Genomic DNA, 20,835 nt, shown 5'->3' with positions numbered 1-20,835 from the left:
CCTGATTGTTAACTATTACTAACTAAGCCACCTGGTTCACATTTTTTTTTACAGCCGTGGTACCAACGCTACGTGCCACGTACGCGTGCCATGTCCGGCATGCTCCTGGCACACGTTACACCTGTTGCTGCTGCATTGCCCTGCCCCTGCTGCCTGTGCTGCTCCCACCGCCAGGGTGCCACAGGCCACTGCTGCTGTGCTGATACCACCTATATTTAACCCAAAACACAATTGCTGCATAATTTTTTGGAGGTGTCTTGGCTGAAAACTGTCATGTCCCAGTTGTGCGGTTGGACTTTGGACACAATGTGGGCTGTATGACCGCTGTCTGGAACCAGTCCTGATGTTAATTTAAATTTTTTATTTGTATTTTAACTCCCCACATAATCAATTAGTGTTTCTCTTTAAAAAAAACATGATGCTACATGCATCATTTACCCTAAAAAACGTTTTGGAAGCAATTTAAAGGCCACTTCCAGTTTTCTATCCGAATCCGATCTATCCGGATATCCCGGATACTGGGTTCGGATATCCGATTATATTCGGGTACCACAACGTTCGGATCCGGATATCTGGGTATCCGGATCCGAATTCAATTCGGATTTTAAAAAGGGGTATGCGAGCACCCCTGTTTCTGAGTGGTTTCTAGCGTTATCACCATGGTGATAAGGCATGTAGTATTCATTAACAATTTACCTCAGGCAAACCTAATGTGAACTCTTCTGTCAGTTGGAGAGATCTCTAAAGTAAATGTTTCAATCCTTAAAATAACTACATAATTCTAAAGTTTTAAAGACAGGCTGTTAATTAACTGCATCTGAAAATAACTACAGAGGAGGACAGAAGTGATAAGATAACTCTCTCACTGTGAAAACATATCTCTACACTTTAATAAGGCAAGCTTCTTTAGTGAATTAACACTGAAAATACTGATGGATGTGTGGTGGTAAGTTTTCTCTTGCCTTATTATCACCAGCATGATCTTAGTGAATTGAGGCCAGTGTATAGCTTCAGGTGGAAAAAAGTCCAGAAATGGCCCTGCCTGCATAAACACATATAAGGACTGTCGCCCGGAAGGGATTTGTTTATCTCACGGATTAGCTCTCTTTGGGCCTAATTCACTAACCTACGGTAAGCACAGCAGGCAGGACACGGCAATGTTACCATTGCTACAACTGACACATACTGTCAGGGACGGATCTAAACCAAGTTGCCCCAAGTTGCGCCTGGGGCAAGGTCAGGTTTTGGCGCCTAAACTGCCATTCCCCATCCACATTTTGCCGCCTTTTTAAGAATTCAACAAACTGCGCCTGGGGAAAGAGACCCGCTTGCCCCCCCCCCCCCCCCCCCTAGATCCGTCCCTGCATACTGTTTGCCCATTGTAAAAATCTTTCCTTACCCTGTCTTACTTTCTGAAATTTATTACAGGTGGCAATATCTTCACAGTAGTCCTGTCAGGTGATCTCAACGGAATGTTCGTTCATTGAGATTTCTAAAGCCAGTAGAAAAGATCTCTGGTCTCTCAGCATGCTCTATACATCCTCAGTGGGTGGGCTACATACCAATATACAGCATTATATAGCCACAGGAAGGGTTTCTGATGCGGAAAACAGGAAAATTACTGTAAAAGTGGGTATCCTGAATAAATTACTACAGTATATGTCACTACACTTCCTCTTTGAGGGCTGGTGCACACCAAGAGCGCTTCTGAGCGCTTCTTAAGACGCTAGCACTTTGAAAAAGCGCTTGGCTAATGTATTTGTATGGAATGGATCACACCAGAGCGATGTGATTTTCTTCTCAATTGCAAACGTGGGTCCTGCAACATTTTGGAGGCGATTTAGTCAGTCTCAATGTTAAGTATAAGAAACGTAGAAAATCACTCTAAAAAAACGCTATAACAAAGCGATTTTCCAAGTGTTTTTTTTTTTGCAAAAGCTGTTCACTTCCTGCTCAACTGTACAAAAGATAAAACATCTCTACACCAAAACGCTCCAAAAATAACTAGGCATACCTAGAGAATCGCACATGCCTGGCATCGCTTAGAAACATCACCTCAAGTGCATAGTGTTTGCGATTACGCTAGCGATTTTTGGTGTGCACTAGTCCTAAGCCTTGTACACACTTTAGACTCGATCCCTCAGGTGACAATTTGTGGCCGAGGTGGAACACAATTGTTGTGAATATATATATATATATATATATATATATATATATATATATATATATATATATATATATATATTACGGTGACAAGTTATGTGAGGGGGCTGATCTCCAACCAATGACCTGAGGTGGATGTATGATTTCTTTTAAATATAGGGTACCGCAAAGCCGTATGGAATCTCAGTATTCCGCCAGTGCTGAAGGGGTTAACAAGCATTATGAGCCAAGTCAGAGGATGGGAGGGGTGCTGAACACTGTGACCTCCACTATGTGTTTTGCTAGCCTTGAGGACTGACAATAGGTGCCCAGCCATTGTCTTCAGTCTACATAAACAAACAGCTCCTTCCATTCCCGCTCTGCACTGCATTAACCATCTTCTCTTTGTGTCATGGGTGCGATCTTGTACTGACAAGGCTGCGCTCCTGTGGCACAAAGCCTGGGTTGTCTATTCTTCTGAGAGCTCCTGACATACACGCCAAGGTTGAACTGAAATTGCTGCTGGAGAAAAACATGTCGTGGAGCCTCAACCCTTCCAATGCCATGAAGAAGTGATATAAATCCCTTTGTTGGCTCTCTCTTTCCCTCGCAGTCAGATTTGGGCTACAACAACAAACCGATTCACCAATAAATGACCCACAAGCAGCTCCTGCCCCACCTGACCTACAGACTCAAACATGAGTGGCCTTCAACTATAAGCAGGCCACAATGTGTGACCCTCTTAATGTGGAAACTGAGAAGGTTCAAGTATAACTTGACACAGGGAGCAAGTGCAGCCATGTCTCCCAGCTACAACAAGTGTGGCCACGTGTACCACTCCTACAAGCATAGCCATGTCCTTCTATGTTCCCCTGTCCAGACAGCACGTGCGTGGTCACTCATGTGCCACAGGGTACAGGTGCCTGATGGCGATGGAAAGAAGACACAGGAGGAGTCGTGCCGGCGGATAGGTGAACCTACGCTCCACCGCAACACTCTGCAGAGCCTGGGGGAACAAATAGATGATGAGGGAGAGCTGGGGGGCTAAAATCTATTGGGAAGATGTATACACACACTACACTGGCAGCAGTAGATTTCTTTTTGATCTGATTGGGATATGATGGTCATGTGTAGTACAGCTAAGAAATAAAACATTAGGAGCAGACACATGAGTCTAATATTGTTTCCAGTACAGGAAGAGTTAATAAACTCCAGTATCTATGCAAAAAAGCCATTGAGCTCCACCACTTTCAAAGTCACAGAGAGCTCCGTCTTCTGAAACTTATTATCTCAACTGTCAGTCACTGTATTGTTTTTTTCTTCTACAGAGGACGGTTCAAAAGTTCACTAGCCTGCTCTGTAAAATCATTTAGAATGCTGAGTAGCGTGTAAACTGCAAATATTAGAGAATGATGCAATGTTATAAAAAACACTATATAACTGAAAATAAAAATATGAGAATATTTTCTTTGCTACTAATGTTCTAGTAATTATCCGTACTACACAACCAATTCATTATATCATTTTTTTCCCCACTTCAGTGTCTCTTTATTTGGTCTTCTTCTTACCTATGGTAAGTATGGTCTCTGCAGGCTGGCGACAAATCCCATGAAACTCCTCGACAAGTGCTTGTCTGATGCAGCACGGCTATACTGTGGAGGACCACTCCCTCCTGCGCAGTACCATGAAGCCGTTTGGGCTCTGAGCCGTCTTTCTCCTGCGCAGTGTGGCCAGTTCGTTCACATACGGGAGTATGGCTGGGAACTTTCAGAGGCAGAAAGAGGAAAGGGCCGCTCGATTGGATGAATAAAATTTCTACTTTTATTCAGAAATCATAAATACTGGACAATAGACATATCAGCAAGCATATCGGAGCATGTGGTCGCTCCTTTGTCATAGCTAAGTTATGCATAGCAGCTATGACTAAGGAGCGGACCTTGCATGTTTCTGCATTTGTTTGGCCTATCTGTGCTTGGTCCTGCTCCTGGTAGACGTGGTGGAGTAGTAAGCGGTGTTTTCTCCTATGGTGCTGGTCTGGAGGATATTCTCCTCCAGAAGCCTCTTGAGTACCCAGGGACTTCCGCCAACTAGGTAAACATCTGATTTCTTCTTCCCTTTTTGAATTCACAGGTTTGAGTTAAAGGGAACCTGAGATGGCATCTTATGGTGTATTTATACTTACCTGGGGCTTCCTCCAGCCCCATGAGGTGTGCGTGGGGTCCCTCGTCATCCCCTTGTAATAGCTCCTGGTAATTCGACCAGTCGTGCGCTCGTCACGTGTGGCCAGGCCGTGCATGCACCCTCCGTCACACTCTCGCAGCCGGGAGCATTCTCTACTGCGCAGGGGCAGAATGCTCCCGGGTACGGGAGTGTGGTGGGGGCGTGCACATGGCCGGGTCGCACATGCATAAAAGCACACGACTGTCTGGATTACCGGAAGCTATTACAAGAGATTGGAGCAGCCAGAGAGGATGGCAAGGGACCCTACGCACCGAATGAGGCTGGTGGAAGCCCCAGGTAAGTAAAAATACACCATATAATGCCATCTCAGGTACCCTTTAAGTTACCTGGGCCTGCAGCAGGTTTCTATAGTGGAATGTAAACCTGGCATTACGGAGGTTTAAAATGGGCACAGTGGATTACCTTGAAGGATGAGGAGCGTCCAGAGGAGAGATCTTCATCAGACGAGCTTGAATAATTCTCAGACTTGGTTGCTCTGGTTTCTCTCGTCTCTGGAACATAAAAAACAAGAATTTGTGAGTTGATACGGCGTTTTGGAACACCTGGCACTGAACGCTGCTCATCTACTGCATCTCGAGCCTTAGGGGGGTGTTCTGCGCCTGGCTCTGGTCCATAGCCTGGGGCTCAGTTCCTGACAAAGCTCCACTCAGCAACTGAAACACAGCAGACGACGCGCTGCCTCAATTATATCTGTAAACAACAATTAGCCGGGGTGACAGCGTATCAGCGCACTTAAAGGCACCATCGCTAATTAAAAATGGATGCATCAAGTTGGCCTTATTTCATTTTTCAATAAAGGGCTATGTGACGCTCGCCAGCTCCTACAGAAATGACTCTTCCGTGTCTCTTTGCGTCTTGCTGCATGGCATCTGTTCAGCGTCCCCCAAGCCGGTGGCGTCGCGCTGTCTGACGGTCTCTAAAAGCACCAGATATGCTCGCTTCAAGGGAGTACTTCGCGGAGTGTCATTGAGTACTGAATCAGATTCGCAATGTCTGTTCACAAACGTTATCTGTTACAAACATTTTTGTAATATGGCTGATGGTGTGCGTCTAATCATCTAGCGGACTTAAGTGGATTAGGCACTAGCGAAGGTTTTTAATCGTTTAACTCAATAAAAACGTTCAATCTCGAAAAAAGCCTAGGACATGAACTAGATCCTCGGAGAATACATTTCTATTGAAGTATTCTCCTAAAGGACAAATATCACAAAAGTTACGTATTTAATGTATTTCTGCATATTGTTATCTCTTCTACACAGATATAAGGAACGCCACTCCTCAGGGATCAGGACTAGAATTCCTTGGGTGATAGTTTGAGGCAGAGCCATATTAGTAGCCTATAGGCTAGCGTAACGCCAACAATCCCAGACCAGTTGAAAGCATGCCTGTTTCTAGAGGCGGGCGGAGAGGGGTATTGCCTGAGTAACTATTTGGGGGGGGGGGGGAGGCGTTCCAGCGGTGGGGTAGAGCACAAGCAGAATTTCGAAGTGGGAGCTGCTCCCGGGATCCACGCATGTCCTTCCTCTTTCCTGGTTCTAGCCGGCCGTTATCATGGTAACAGCACCCCCTATGATGACATCATAGGGGTGCTGTTACCATGATACCAGACGCCTAAAACCAGGAAGGACATGCGGTGCGTGGATCCCTGGAGGTGGGTATGCGCATTCTGCATGTGTCCCTCACCTGATGCTCCCTAGCTACCAAAATAGCCCAAAAAGGGGGGCTTCTCTGGCTAAATGGGGTCGGGTGTCTCTCTGGCTAATAATATGACATCCATGTACTGTAGACTCTCTCTTTCTTGTGCAACTCCCTTGGGCATCAGCTTCCCTTTTTCCATTACAAGCCTTTTATTTAGTACGTAGTAGCCCCTATTTCACACTAAGGTGCCCCCTCGGGCTGCAGCCGCCCAATGCCCGGGCCCCTGTGGCCCTTCTGGAAATCTGGCCCTGGTTATAAGCCTGTTAGCCAGGACATACAATACTCACCTTTTCCAACAAGCATACACTTGTTTGCCACTCCCTTTCAATATCTGACCAAGTTGTACTCCTTACTAAAGATTGGGGAGATGGGGGGGGGGGGGGGGGGACTGGTTGTCCGCTTGGGGCCCAGGGGGGGTGAATTTGCAAAGGGGACTGGGGCCCCACTGTGACTAGAACCGGCCATGGTCCCAATCTACTGATCCTTGATTGGATCCTTGATTGATTGCCCAATCCAGGGCTCCCCATCTAAAGGGCAGAAGAGTTTGTTTGTCTACTGTATTTATCTCTTATAAAATTACGATATTAATATGTAAATACAAAGTGTAGTCCATGCTGGGACATAATAATAATCTGATATAGCTATTATAACTCTTTGCACATTTGTAATAAATGAGAATGTTTTACTGCTGAAAACAATCAGTCGCCATAGAAGCACTTACAAATCGTTTTATCTCTCCGATATCCCTGCGTCTCGCGGGCCCTTTGCTCCGTGCATAAATGAAAGCGGTAATAAGCGGGGTCTGAAGGGTAAGGCCGCTGCGCATTATTTTAAAAGCACTTTGTTTAACAATCACAGAGTGTCCTCCGGTTGCATAGAGGAGCTGCTATTAAAGGTTTATCACAAAATACGGAAAATAATTGTCTTCTTTCACCGGCATCTGCGCTGTTACTGCCAACTTACAAGTGTCTGCAAAATGTAAAGCTGGTTACCTTGGTAACTACATACACCAAACATTAACCCCCAAAACGGATAGAGACCAACCTGAAACAGGAACTAGAAAACACCCCCGACATGCTTGTAAAAGAAAAAAAAATTACAAAATGAAAGTTTGAAAATATCTTTACAGTAAGGATTTATACTTACCTGGGACTCTCTCAACCCCTCCTCCTTGGTGGCGCTCCCACAGCTGAGAGTGTTCAGCGCCTGCACAGTTGCAAGCCTCAACTAACTGTGCAGGTGCAGAACACTTCAGGCCACGGAAGCACAACCAATAAGGTGCATGGCCAGAGTTGTGCATGCGCAGTAGTTAGCGACTACCGGGCGGACAGACGGAATTGGACGGACGCCAAGGGAGCCCATGGACTACTACTGGGGGCTCGAGGAAGCCCAAGATAAGTATAAATCCTTATGTTATAATTCTCTCACGTTTACTTTTAGCTCTAGGTCAAACCCCACCATGTTTATTTGTTTTGTAAATTTGAATTAATTAGAAATGCAAAAACTTAGCTTCTTCTAACTACTTCAGTAGTCATATTTAAAATAGCTAGCTACCGGCTCCTCTAGCTCCATTTCCTGCGGCCATGACGGTGCAATCTTATTGAAGAGACTTACTAGAAAGACCCCTCATCCCACCCACACCAAATCTCATGTTTACTGAAGGGCGATAATCAGGAAGGGGCTTGAAGGAGGCAGCAGCCACTTTTTCAGTGTGGGCACAGTTCACCTGGCATGTCCCACTCCATCTTCCTTCTGACAGCTTAACTCTTTGTGGCCAGCACTGCAGCTCAGCATAGTCTCATCTCCCTATCCCTGTTCATATGTTAAAAAACAATTAAAGCCTTCCAACATTCTTCCCAGTGTCTTTATACAATGGTTAAACAAAAGAACAGTGAGAAATGGTTAATTGTTGTAGGTCACACAGGGTGATGGCATCGCTAATTACCTCTATACTCTACTTTAAAGAGAATCTGTAACGTCAAAACGTCCCCTGGGGGGTACTCACCTCGGGTGGGGGAAGCCTCAGGATCCTAATGAGGCTTCCCACGCCATCCTCCGTCCCTCAGGGGTCTCGCTGCAGCCCTCAGTACAGCGGTGAGGTCAATATTTACCTTCCCGGCTCCTGCGCAGGCGCTCTGACGGCTGTCGGCTCCGAAGTAGGCGGAAATACCCGATCGCCGTCGGGTCTGCTCTACTGCGCAGGCGCAGGTCTCCGGCGCCTGCGCAGTAGAGCGGACCCGACTGAGATCGGATATTTCCGTCTGCTTCGGAGCCGAAAGCAGCCACAGCGCCACCTGCTGGAGCCTGCAAAGGTAAATATTGAATCAACAGTCGGGTCTGTCGCCGGCTGTTCGGAGGGCTGCAGCGAGACCCCCGTGGGACGCAGGACGGCATGGGAAGCCTCATTAGGATCCCGAGGCTTCCCCTACCCGAGGTGAGTACCCCCCAGGGGATATTTTTGATGTCTCTTTAAAGTGTACAAGCTAAGCCAAGGTGGCATTTTATATGTATTTATAAGCCATGCTAAAGCTTTCTTCTACAATGGAACACATATTACAGTCATTATCTGCAGGTTTGAAAGCACAAACCTCCTTTTTTTAAAATAGGAAATCGAAATACTGCCTGCAATCATGGATGCCCCCTTCCATAGGGCATACAGATGACGTTATTTTGCTCTACATTGACTTACCTGGCTGAGATACGGGAGTTAAAGTTGCGGCTGCCATGGACCGAGTTCGATGTCTCTCCTCCGGCTCAATTTCATTTTCCTTCCTCCTAAAGCCCCACGGAACTGACCACGTGTCACCGGAAGATGCATTCGAAGGATTATCAGACGGTCTGGTAATCTGTCTCAGAGAAGAGAAAAAAGAACCTTTCCTATTCCTGAAAGGTAAGTCAGACGACGCACCACTTTGGTTACTCTCTTTAATGGTGAATTTCTCCAACATTTTTGGCATGTCCTCCACCTTAGAAGAAACGTTTGCATGTTGAGAAGAACTCCAAGAAGAGCTGTCATTTGAAGGTCTAAAATCGCCGTGAGACCCTGGAGACTGATAGGACAAATAGTTCATCTCTGTGTCATTAAGTTTCGTCTGTGCGTCTGAACTACTCCGGCTCCTTCTGAAGAACGTACCAGAAATATCAAAATAGCTCGTTGGCGATACGGACTTGAGTTTAGACGCAGATAACGGCTTTGGACTTTCAGGAGCGGCGCTCACTGATCTGGTGAAGGATCTCTTTATGGCATTGGACAAGATGGAAAAGGCTGATTTAGTCTTGCTCTCTGGCTCCCCTCCTGGATCGAGGTTAACATAAGGAGCTTTCTGGTGTATGCCGTTGTCTGGATGGGGTTGTGGGTTGGAGGCGTTCCAATCAAGGAGCTTTGATTTCTCCTCATTAGACAGAATTAACTTCTTCAAGCCTGGGGTTGGTGGACGAGGTGGTTCTGCCTTGTTCCTTATTTCCTGTCTGTCTTCTTTCTTTTGAACGTCACTGTAGTGTGAGAGTGGATCCTGACTTCCTAAGTCTATGAATTCACCATGTTCTGGTTTGATGGAGGAATACTGATGATTAGAACTTGCGTTCATAGTTCTAGATGACCCATAATCGCTGTACTTTGAGCCTAGATTGTTGCCTGATTTAGGTTTGTAGTGAGGAATATAGGATGGTACACCCAGATTATCTTCCTGTACAACATTGTTACTCTGGCTTGGCTGAGGATTCGTGAAATGATCTGAAGCTTTTGAGTTAAACACCTGCGAACAATAGACAACAATTTCATATTATACAGTCATGTGCTGCAGTACATGCCTCTAAAACAGCCTCAAACCAGCATAAAAAAAAACTTTAATGGGAATTATGCATAGTACATTTAGGGCAAGTGCAAACTAGAGATAGTCAGTTTGTTCTACACAATTACTGCAGAAGCCTGATCAGAGGTGCTCACGCTTGTGACCTTTTGCTCTCAAGGCATTTTTTATTTACCTGAGGAAGCGGGCCAGAACCTGTGAAACGTGTTGTCTTATGTTCATGAATAAAACATCTTTCTACTAAAAAATTGGTTTGTCCATTTGAGAAGGTAAAACAGAAGATCTCTGTAAGGCTTGGTGGTGTATTCTCCACAGTCAGCATGCAACGCATGAGCTGGCGTGGAGGAGGTACACACACTAGCACCAGGAAACAGGCTATCCCTAGTATAGTGGAGGGGAGGACTGACTCCAATAGGAGATTGTGGCGCACAGAGCCGGTGCAGATCTGACAGCCACAAACAATGCTTTCGTTATAACGTCTCAGCGCAAAGTAGCGCTGAGCGCATAAACCAGAACTGAGGAGATCAGGACAGGTAGACAGAATGAACGCTTGCTAGCTAGCGGCTACTTAGCGACAGCAAGCGTCCAAAACCAGACAGACTGGAATGAGGCAGCCAATGCGTTGCGGCGATGGCGTGCCTCACAAAGACAGGACAGGATGGTCAGGAAATAGCAGGATTGAGATAGAAGAACGTAACACAGATAAATATACAATAAGTATGTTTTCCTAGCGTATTACAATTACAGCTATCAATGAAACTATTTGTTACGTCTGACTAACATATGTATATATCGGCAATGAACCGATATATGACATAAGCAGGAACGCTGACTAGGAATGGAGTAACACAGGGAACAGGACTCAGAAGGATTCGCTATCTCTTCGCAGAGATGAACGCAATCCACAAACAGTAACAGAACAGGATTCAGAAGGATTCGTTATCTCTTCGCAGAGATGAACGCAATCCACAAACGGTAACAGGACAGGATTCAGAAGGATTCGTTATCTCTTCGCAGAGATGAACGCAATCCACAAACAGAACCAGGAGCAGGGTAACTACCTCAGCACGGGTGGTCACGGTACGCGCAACCTACCAAAACGTGCTGGAAAGCTGACTAACTGCACACAGGATATAAACAGTTCGTGTACGTATACATCAGCGACACTGATGTATCACGTAACACAAATACAAGGAAAATAATAAACGTGCTGGTATGCATATATATTGGCAATGAACCAATATATGATGCAAAGACCAGCAAAGTATCTTTATAACAAGAAACACGATCGGGGGCTAAAGCGACAGCAAGACAGGCTTAGGCTGAAGCTATGAAAACCCAAGGAAACCCTGCAGGAAGCAGATCTTTATACTGAGGTCATCCAATGGGAGCAGACATGCAGATTCCCACACAGGTGAATGATAATCAGTCACAAGCTGACAGCAGGGAAAGACAGACAAACCTATGCAGCTTGCATGGAAAGACATCAGAACTGCCTGAGCTGCAGCACTACTTCCAGCAATAGCTGCTGCAGCAGCGATCATTACAGTACCCCCGCCTTTAAAAGCGGATTCCAGACGCTTTTCAAAACTGAAATTTCCAACAAAACAGTCTGACTGATAATTCATGATGACCGGGACAGCCCGGCAAGACCGAATTCCAGAATCAGTCCCCACAAGACTGGACCCATCAGAACCAGAACCTACAGAACCATGCCCATCAGTACTACAAGCCCCAGTGTGACACCCATCAGAACCATGATTTCCAGAAGAAAGCCCTCCGAAACTCCCTGAGCGATACCCACCGCCTTCCAGGAACAGTTCAGAAACGCCAAAGCCTTTGCAATGCCCACCGGTACTGTCTTTACCAAGACAAAACCCACTGTTGAACCAGTCCAAGGCACCAGGACAAGTTTTCTCAGAGACCTCCCAGAACACCTTGAAGCTCCAAAGAGATCCCCATAGGTCAGAATGCCCCTTAGGCTCACATGGAGAACTATCAAGAACCCCTATGGAACCTAGGGCAATTCCCGAGTCAGGGCCACAAGGACAAACATCAATATCAGGGCTTTCAGGGACCAGAACCATCTCTGGGCATGCAGGCAGACTGGCAACATCAGAACATGTTCCCACTAAGGAAGCATCAGAGCACGCTAACACCTTAAACACACTTGGGCATTCTGGCACACAAAGAACATCTGGGCACACTGGCACAAGAGAAACCTCTGGGCATGTCAAGGAACTGTGAGCCTCAGGGTCAGCCAAGACAGGACCAAAACCAGGACTGGCCAAAAAAAAATCATCATGACTAGACTTCGCAACTACTGGATTTTTACACGAGAATGCAGGATCAGACTTAGATGTCGCTGATTCCAGCAAAGTCAGTAACAAATCAGATTCAGGGGCACTAACAAGACAGGACAAATCTTCTGATGTATGCACTGAACCAGATAGGGACTCCACAACTACCTCTGGACTGGACAGAGACTCATCTAATACACTGGATTGGAGCTCATGAGGCGCTGCAGAACAAGTCAGCATTGCAGCAGCCCCCACTGGACTAGGCAAAACTGAGGAATTCCCTGGACAGGAAGGGGACTCTGGAACCTCTGCCACAGCGGCCAGAGAACCAGAATCTTTCAGGATACAGGGCTGGGTTTCAGGAACACACATCAGACCGGACTGAAATTCTGAGATTTCTATTATTTTGACCAGAGAATCAGAATTATCCATGTTACAGGGCAAGACTTCTGAAACATTCAGAGGACAGGGCTGGAGTTCCTCGGCTGTTACAACACTGGAGAGGGACTCAACATTGGTTAAATCAGACTGTGTACAGGGCAAGGTATCTAACACAATTGCTGACGAGGACAATATTTCAATGGCTTCTGCTTTGCTGGGCAGAAATTCACCAAGTTTTATTAGAGCAGACTGTAATTCCAAAACAGCTGCTAGACAAGTGAATATTACTGCAACACCAACTGAGGTAAGCAGTGCCTCAGACCCTTCTGCTAGAGGGTTTGAAATATCCAAAGTACTGGGTGAAGCATAAGACTCTGCGACCACAGCTTCACTGGACAGGATCACTGAACAGTCCATATTGCAGGGCAAAACCATGGAAGCACCTGCTGGACAGCACAATGATTCTGTGACCTGAGTTTCATTGGAGAGATCTACTGCACAATTCATGGTACAGGGCAAATTTACTGGAAGATTTTCTGAACAAGGTAATAATTCTGCGATTTCAGGTTCACATAGCAGATGCTCTGAGCTATTCATGAAACTAGAGCAAGGTGTAGAAACAGGAAGATCAAGACACAATGTTTGCGCATCTGAATCACCATTCATTTGTAAAATTGGAAAATTCAGATGCCGGGGTTCTGATGTTTCTAGACGGAATTGCTGGGACTCGGAAACTGATGTAGTGCATCTATTGGCATCTGCTGGATCAGACAGGAGTTGAACTTTATTAACACAGGTAATTTCTGCAGAAGTGTTTGCAGAGACAGGCAAGATTTTTCTGGTGTCTGTTTCACTAAACAAAGAGTCATGAGTACTGGCTAGGCTGGACTCGGAAGTCAGCAGGACCTCTGGATTCTCTGCTGAGAAATTTGCGCAGGGCAAGGTTAAGAATGTATCAGTGGCTTCTGTTTTACTGGGAAGTAACACTGAGTTATCCATGGTACAGGGTGGAATTGCAGGAACTTCAATTTCACACAAAAAGAGCTCCGAATCACCTGCTGAATCAGCCAAAGGTGCTGAAGCAGGCGGGTCAGAACGCCAAATTTGCGAATTCGGAGTCACATAAAAATCATCCAAAATCAGTTCCCACACATCAATCAAGGGAGCCACACAGTCATACCTACACACACCAGCCTCTATTAGGTTATAGGCTGACTTAATGCATGCGTTCAATACCATTTCACTTTTTGCACTGTAAAATTGACAAAATGAACTTGAATCATTCTTCCATTCATTGACCAGAGCTTCCATCTCTCCTTTCTCAAATGGAGGATTCCAAGCATACTTAACAGGCAGATCATGGTTTGCAGATATGATTGTAGCAGGGACATGTATAGGGTTAATTAGCAGGTGATTGGCAGATTCCTTATTCTTAAGAATCTCCAATACCTGTAGCAAGTGTTGAACTGTAGTGTATGCAAACTTCCCTTGGTTCACAAATAAGTTGATTTGTTCAATACTCTGTAATATCTCATCATAATCATACTCAGATAATTCTTTTAAACAAAAATCTTTATTTTCCCTAGCCAGGGAGGAAAGTTCATTAGTAGTTTCATAAGTCCATTTAACTCCCCTGAAAGACAATTGCATTTCATTATCTGTTAATGGCAGAATCTCATTATAGGTCTCAGTCGCTAAGGATAACGATTCTGCAGATTGGACACGTTTCTTAGAACGTTTGCGTTTTGCCTTTGACCTTGCGGTTTTTGGTGATTTATTCAAAGCTGCAGGAAAATTATCAGTAACACTTTCTGCTTGCTGCTCATTCTTGCAAGCAATTGAAGGAGCAGCTGATTGGCCTGCTGCCAGGAGTTCATTAAGAGGAAAAGGCAATGGATCTATGCGCAACCAGTTATGGATCACAAACGCTAGAAATTCCAGCGGTCTTTCTTTCAAATCGGAATGATTGAGAACATCAAATGCCCACTGGAATAATTCCCCTTTAAACAAAATATAACTTAGTTGGAGTGCCCAGGTTGAAACAGGAGTCGCTTGGAGATCAGGATTGGCCAGGAACCTGGCACATTCAGAGAAAAACTCATTTTCTGTTTCAGAGCTAAGTTCTTCAAATTTCTTAAAGGAACAGGAACCATAATTAACAGTGTCATACTTTCTGGGAATCCCCCCCACAATGGGGATTGGTAATGGGGTTTTCATAATGTAAGGCTTGGTGGTGTATTCTCCACAGTCAGCATGCAACGCATGAGCTGGCGTGGAGGAGGTACACACACTAGCACCAGGAAACAGGCTATCCCTAGTATAGTGGAGGGGAGGACTGACTCCAATAGGAGATTGTGGCGCACAGAGCCGGTGCAGATCTGACAGCCACAAACAATGCTTTCGTTATAACGTCTCAGCGCAAAGTAGCGCTGAGCGCATAAACCAGAACTGAGGAGATCAGGACAGGTAGACAGAATGAACGCTTGCTAGCTAGCGGCTACTTAGCGACAGCAAGCGTCCAAAACCAGACAGACTGGAATGAGGCAGCCAATGCGTTGCGGCGATGGCGTGCCTCACAAAGACAGGACAGGATGGTCAGGAAATAGCAGGATTGAGATAGAAGAACGTAACACAGATAAATATACAATAAGTATGTTTTCCTAGCGTATTACAATTACAGCTATCAATGAAACTATTTGTTACGTCTGACTAACATATGTATATATCGGCAATGAACCGATATATGACATAAGCAGGAACGCTGACTAGGAATGGAGTAACACAGGGAACAGGACTCAAAAGGATTCGCTATCTCTTCGCAGAGATGAACGCAATCCACAAACAGTAACAGAACAGGATTCAGAAGGATTCGTTATCTCTTCGCAGAGATGAACGCAATCCACAAACAGAACCAGGAGCAGGGTAACTACCTCAGCACGGGTGGTCACGGTACGCGCAACCTACCAAAACGTGCTGGAAAGCTGACTAACTGCACACAGGATATAAACAGTTCGTGTACGTATACATCAGCGACACTGATGTATCACGTAACACAAATACAAGGAAAATAATAAACGTGCTGGTATGCATATATATTGGCAATGAACCAATATATGATGCAAAGACCAGCAAAGTATCTTTATAACAAGAAACACGATCGGGGGCTAAAGCGACAGCAAGACTGGCTTAGGCTGAAGCTATGAAAACCCAAGGAAACCCTGCAGGAAGCAGATCTTTATACTGAGGTCATCCAATGGGAGCAGACATGCAGATTCCCACACAGGTGAATGATAATCAGTCACAAGCTGACAGCAGGGAAAGACAGACAAACCTATGCAGCTTGTATGGAAAGACATCAGAACTGCCTGAGCTGCAGCACTACTTCCAGCAATAGCTGCTGCAGCAGCGATCATTACAATCTCTTATCTAAATTTATAATCTATACAGTGATATTTCTAAGGCACTTCCACCAGTGTATTTAGATGATGATCATGTGTTTAATTATGAATCACTGATTTACCACTCTTTTTGTTAGCTTACAAAAGAAGCTAAATCAAGCCAATCAGAGGCTTAAAAATATTTAACCTTATCAAATTAATCACATGCTTTTCCATAAATTCTCCTCCTTAAGGAAAATTATTGTACAATAAAAAAAATGTGCTTCTGACATCTGTTTGTTTTAGATTTCAGGGTACATCCAATATGACATCAGTCCGTGTATTGGCTAATTATACTAGCAAATGGCTAACTGGGGTTAAACTGGCATCAAATAGATTTCGATGTGAAGACCAAAGGAGGAACTGACATCAAGCTGATGTTGAATTGAAGTCCAAAGCCTATGGACACCATCTCTTATAGTGTTGCAATGATGTGATCACCAAGTCAACTGGGCAGATCAGCCAGTAGTTGGAGGTATTCCAATACCAGCTATCAGAAGTACGAGGGTGAATTGCTCGTATGATGCTTAATTGTACAACTTTCTCAGCACTGCATTCAGTGGTGTAACTACAATTCATGGGGCCCCCCAGCAAAACTTTGGTGGGGCTCCCTCCAATGTTCACACCTCTTCCTTTGCCTCCCCTTGGTGCCCTTCAAAGCCTGGGGGCCCACCTCACAAGGGTCATAAAACAAGTGTGGCCATCAGGATCTTCACACCCATAACAATTGTAGCCACAGACACACTTGATGTGAAGTATAGTCCCGTGTATCGGAGGAAGAGAAAGTTAGTAGTTGGGGCCCCCCACAACTTTGGGCCCCCTGCGAAAGCCCCTCTAGTTACGCCCCTGACTGCCTTGAAACCAGACAGAGATCTCAGAAGAAGGCCAGTTTGGTCCTAAAATACCAGAAGAGTGTTAGGCTACTGGTGGAAGCTAGAGAACGAGGATGAAATCCATGGAGACATGGGGACAAATACACTTTGTTTCATTTGTGTCCCATGTAAAATGAAAGAAAACAAATCTTGGCACCAGTTGCATGTGGTTCGGTATTAGTCATGGAGAGAATCCGAAGACATGACAACAAAAATTGTTTAGATGACACCTTTAATGACTAACTGTACAATATTTCTTTGCAAGCTCTCGAAACTTTAAGTGTCTTCTTTGTGATTCTGATCCAGCTCTGAAACATGCCCGAAGAAGAAACTTAAAGTTCTGAAAGCTTGCAAAGGAATCTTGTACAGTTAGTCATTAAAAGTATCCCCTAAACAACTTTTGTTGTTACTGTAGGTCTTCGAAATCTTGGCACAACATTATTCAATTACTGTCTGCTCTAATTCTAGCTCCATTCCACGTCTTTAGGAGGTGGCACCTCAGTAAGCCACATCCAATGCAAGTGAAGGTGTGTGCTGGATATAAAAATGGTTATTCTACAGTTGTTGGTATTGGATCAACCAAGTATGAGAAGCAATGCAACTAAAACCTTACTTTTTACCGTACAGGCAAACTTATAATTTGATCACCCTTTTATTACCTCGTCGTCGGAGCTGTCTCTGGATACGTGAGATGTCTTTCGACCAATGAAAAGCGGAAAGGCTAAAAATAAAACAGAACCACAATTATATGGCTGAGATACAGAACTGTCTCAGAAGAAGTGATAGGAGATAGGATCGACGTGGTGGAATAACTGGAGTGATGGAGGTTTTGTTAATTCTAATCTAGCAATACATTTTTTTTCTTAAAACGGACCTGAACTCAGAACGTCCTCTCTGCTCTGCTTTGTTTGTCACAGCGGATACAAATCCTGAAATAAATCTGCAGTGTTCCTCTGGTTTTCCTGGATCTACATTAATACAAAATGGCCTCACAGCAGGTACATACATGTGGTTGCAGTCACATGGCCGCCATCTCACCGACTTTTCAGCAATCCTCACTATCGTCTAGTGTGTGTCTGCCACCTTATAGCAAAGAATTAATGATAAACCTAGTCCTGAATGACTGAATCATTTATGGTCTTTGAAGTGGACCTGAACTCTTGCACAGGACAGAAAGAAAATATAGAGGAATGCACTCTGTATGTATTTAGAGAGTTTAACCTGTTTAATTACTCCTCATTTGTGTCTAATCACAAGCTGTAATCTGATCTCTCCCCTGTGTCACATGACTGCCATGGCAGAGATGGCAGATAAGCCATTTTGAAAGCACAGGCTGTTAACAAAATGTCTGTTTCCATGAATCAGGAAGTAGACACACTGCAGATTTATGTTAGGATTTGTATCAGCTGTAACAAAGAAATATTTTTGTTTAAAGGTTATTATGCTGTTGTCACAACAGCATAATAACCTTTAAACAAAAATATTTCTTTGTTACAGCTGATACAAATCCTAACATAAATCTGCAGTGTGTCTACTTCCTGCTCAAATCCGGATCCGGGAGATACCCGGATAGTTGCTATCCGGATATCTCCCAGTAAACCTGTGCGAGGTGGGCGGGGAGGTCAAGCTTACCTGTGTGACGTCTTCTTTGTCCGTCCCCGGGCGCCTCCCACGATGCGGCCCACGCGCATCACGTGACTACAAACACTTCCTCCTTCAACCCAGAAGGAGGAAGTGTTTGTAGTCACGTGACCGCCGCGTGGAACGCATGGTGGGAGGCGCCGAGGGACGGACCGAAGAAGACGTCAGACAGGTAAGCTTGACCTCCCTGCCCACCCCGCACAGGTTTACTGGGAGATATCCGGATAGCAACTATCCGGGTATCTCCCGGATCCGGATTTGAGCAGCCCTACTTAGTGTTGTGTATCTTTGAGAGCAGAGAGGACGTTCTGGGTTCAGGTCCGCTTAACTATACAGAACCTCAGTAAATTAGACCCATAATGTCTTTCTAGGGCTCCATTTACAAAGAATGTGCAGAATTTTACATAACTGCAGCTTTTTCCCAGCTGCAGTACATCACCACTGTTTTGATTAAAAAAATAACAGCTTTCAGCCACGTGTATTATCATATCCCCAGCTGGGGCTGGAAGTTCACATAGCAGCCTTTTGTCAGGTGCCTGGTATGCAGTTAGGAATATTTAGAGTGTTGGAATCATTTTAGTTTGAATGCCATGCCATTCGGTGAACGTGTAAAATAGGAGAAGGGTCGTTCAATGGCAAATAACTGTTTGTGAATATCACTGTATTCAAAAGTGAAATACAAATAATAAAAAAAATGTATACTCTATAAATGGTTTTTAAATGTATTTTCGTAGCTCAGCTTTTACTCATAAATAAACGAAGAGCAAAAGTGACAGCACTCTGACTGTTTGCACTTGTTGGCACTGTGTTAGTCTGATAGGTACAGACGTACGGGGGAGCGGCGGATACGTGTGCCTAGCCACACAAAGGGATTTTAGGCTGCCCCATGACAATTTTGCTTACACCTCTGCCTGCAGCTATGCACCTTTCCATACAGGCTTAAAGGATACCCGAGGTGGCATGTGACATGATGAGATAGACATGGGTATGTACAGTGCCTAGCACACCAATAACTATGCTGTGTTCCTTTTTTTTCTTTCTCTGCCTGAAAGAATTAAATATCAGGTATGTAAGTGGCTGACTCAGTCCTGACAGGAAGTGACTACAGTGTGATCCTCACTGATAAGAAATTCCAACTATAAAACACTGTTCTAGCAGAAAATGGCTTCTGAGAGCAGGAAAAAGATAAACAGGATCAATAGTTCATAGATTTTAGCTCTGGCATACTTCAATGAATGTGTCATTGAGCAAAAACAATAAACCAGTTAAAACTTAAAAGTAGATTTAAACATGAAATAAAACTGTGGAATATCTTAAAAAGTCATTTTTAGGAGAAGGAGGATAGATACAATCGTTGATTTCATTAGTTTATTTTCACCTGGGGTGTCGTTTACAGGGGAACCTGAAGCGAGAGGGATATGGAGGTGCCCATATTTATGTCCTTTTAATCAATACCAGTTGCCTGGCTGTCTTGCTGATGCGTACGTTAAAAAGGGGCGCTGGGAAAAAAAGGGTGCGGGGTTTTAAACGATAAGCATGGATAACGTTTAAAAATGTATTGTACTGTATTTCGTTTAAAATTAATGTTTTATAAAGTTATAAATCATTAAATAATATGCATTAAATCGGCAATTGTAAAAACGTTAATCTTTCGTTTAAATAGTGAAACGTATAATAACGTTTAAAAAAATAATTACTAAGTAACCCTCCCTGTACCTACCCCTAACCCCTAGACCCCCCTGTTGGTGCCTAAACCTAAGACCCCCTGTTGGTGCCTAAACCTAAGACCCCCCTGTTGGTGCCTAAACCTAAGACCCCCTGTTGGTGCCTAAACCTAAGACCCCCCTGTTGGTGCCTAAACCTAAGACCCCCCTGTTGGTGCCTAAACCTAAGACCCCCCTGTTGGTGCCTAAACCTAAGACCCCCCTGTTGGTGCCTAAACCTAAGACCCCCCTGTTGGTGCCTAAACCTAAGACCCCCCTGTGATAAGCATTAATAACGTTTCAAAAACATATTGTGCGGTTTTTTCGTTTAAAAATAATGTAAAAAAAAATAAAATTGTACTGTTTTTCGTTTAAAAGTAATGTTTGAAAAAAATATTGTACTGTTTTTCGTTTAAAAATAATATTAAAAAATGTATAAATCATTAAATAATGTGTAATCATGAGAAGCAGTAATAAAACATTAAGTCTCCGGGCGCCGCTTTTAAAACGTTATTTTTCTCCGGCGCCCTTTTTTCCTATCGGGCGCCCATTAAACGATATTTATTATGGGAGTGAATGGCGGCGCCCGATTTGTCCACTAGCCTCAGGCG

At 44.4% G+C, this 20,835-nt stretch overlaps 1 protein-coding gene across 10 annotated transcripts in view; it reads right to left on the bottom strand.

Annotated features, from left to right (window-relative positions):
- MICAL2 (microtubule associated monooxygenase, calponin and LIM domain containing 2) overlaps window positions 1-20,835 on the bottom strand; it is a 367,727-nt gene that overhangs the window by 33,234 nt on the left and 313,658 nt on the right. For all 10 annotated transcript variants that reach the window (XM_068261193.1, XM_068261192.1, XM_068261195.1 and 7 more), the window contains 3 exons: window positions 17,540-17,601; window positions 8,771-9,836; window positions 4,786-4,874 (listed from right to left, as the gene is read on the bottom strand). In XM_068261193.1, coding sequence (XP_068117294.1) covers window positions 4,786-4,874; window positions 8,771-9,836; window positions 17,540-17,601 — 1,217 coding nt within the window. The remainder of the gene's footprint in view (window positions 1-4,785; window positions 4,875-8,770; window positions 9,837-17,539; window positions 17,602-20,835) is intronic.

Source organism: Hyperolius riggenbachi, chromosome 11 (assembly GCF_040937935.1).
Source record: "Hyperolius riggenbachi isolate aHypRig1 chromosome 11, aHypRig1.pri, whole genome shotgun sequence".
In the NCBI taxonomy this organism is placed as follows: domain Eukaryota; kingdom Metazoa; phylum Chordata; class Amphibia; order Anura; family Hyperoliidae; genus Hyperolius; species Hyperolius riggenbachi.
This window is presented reverse-complemented; position numbering and strand designations above follow the sequence as displayed.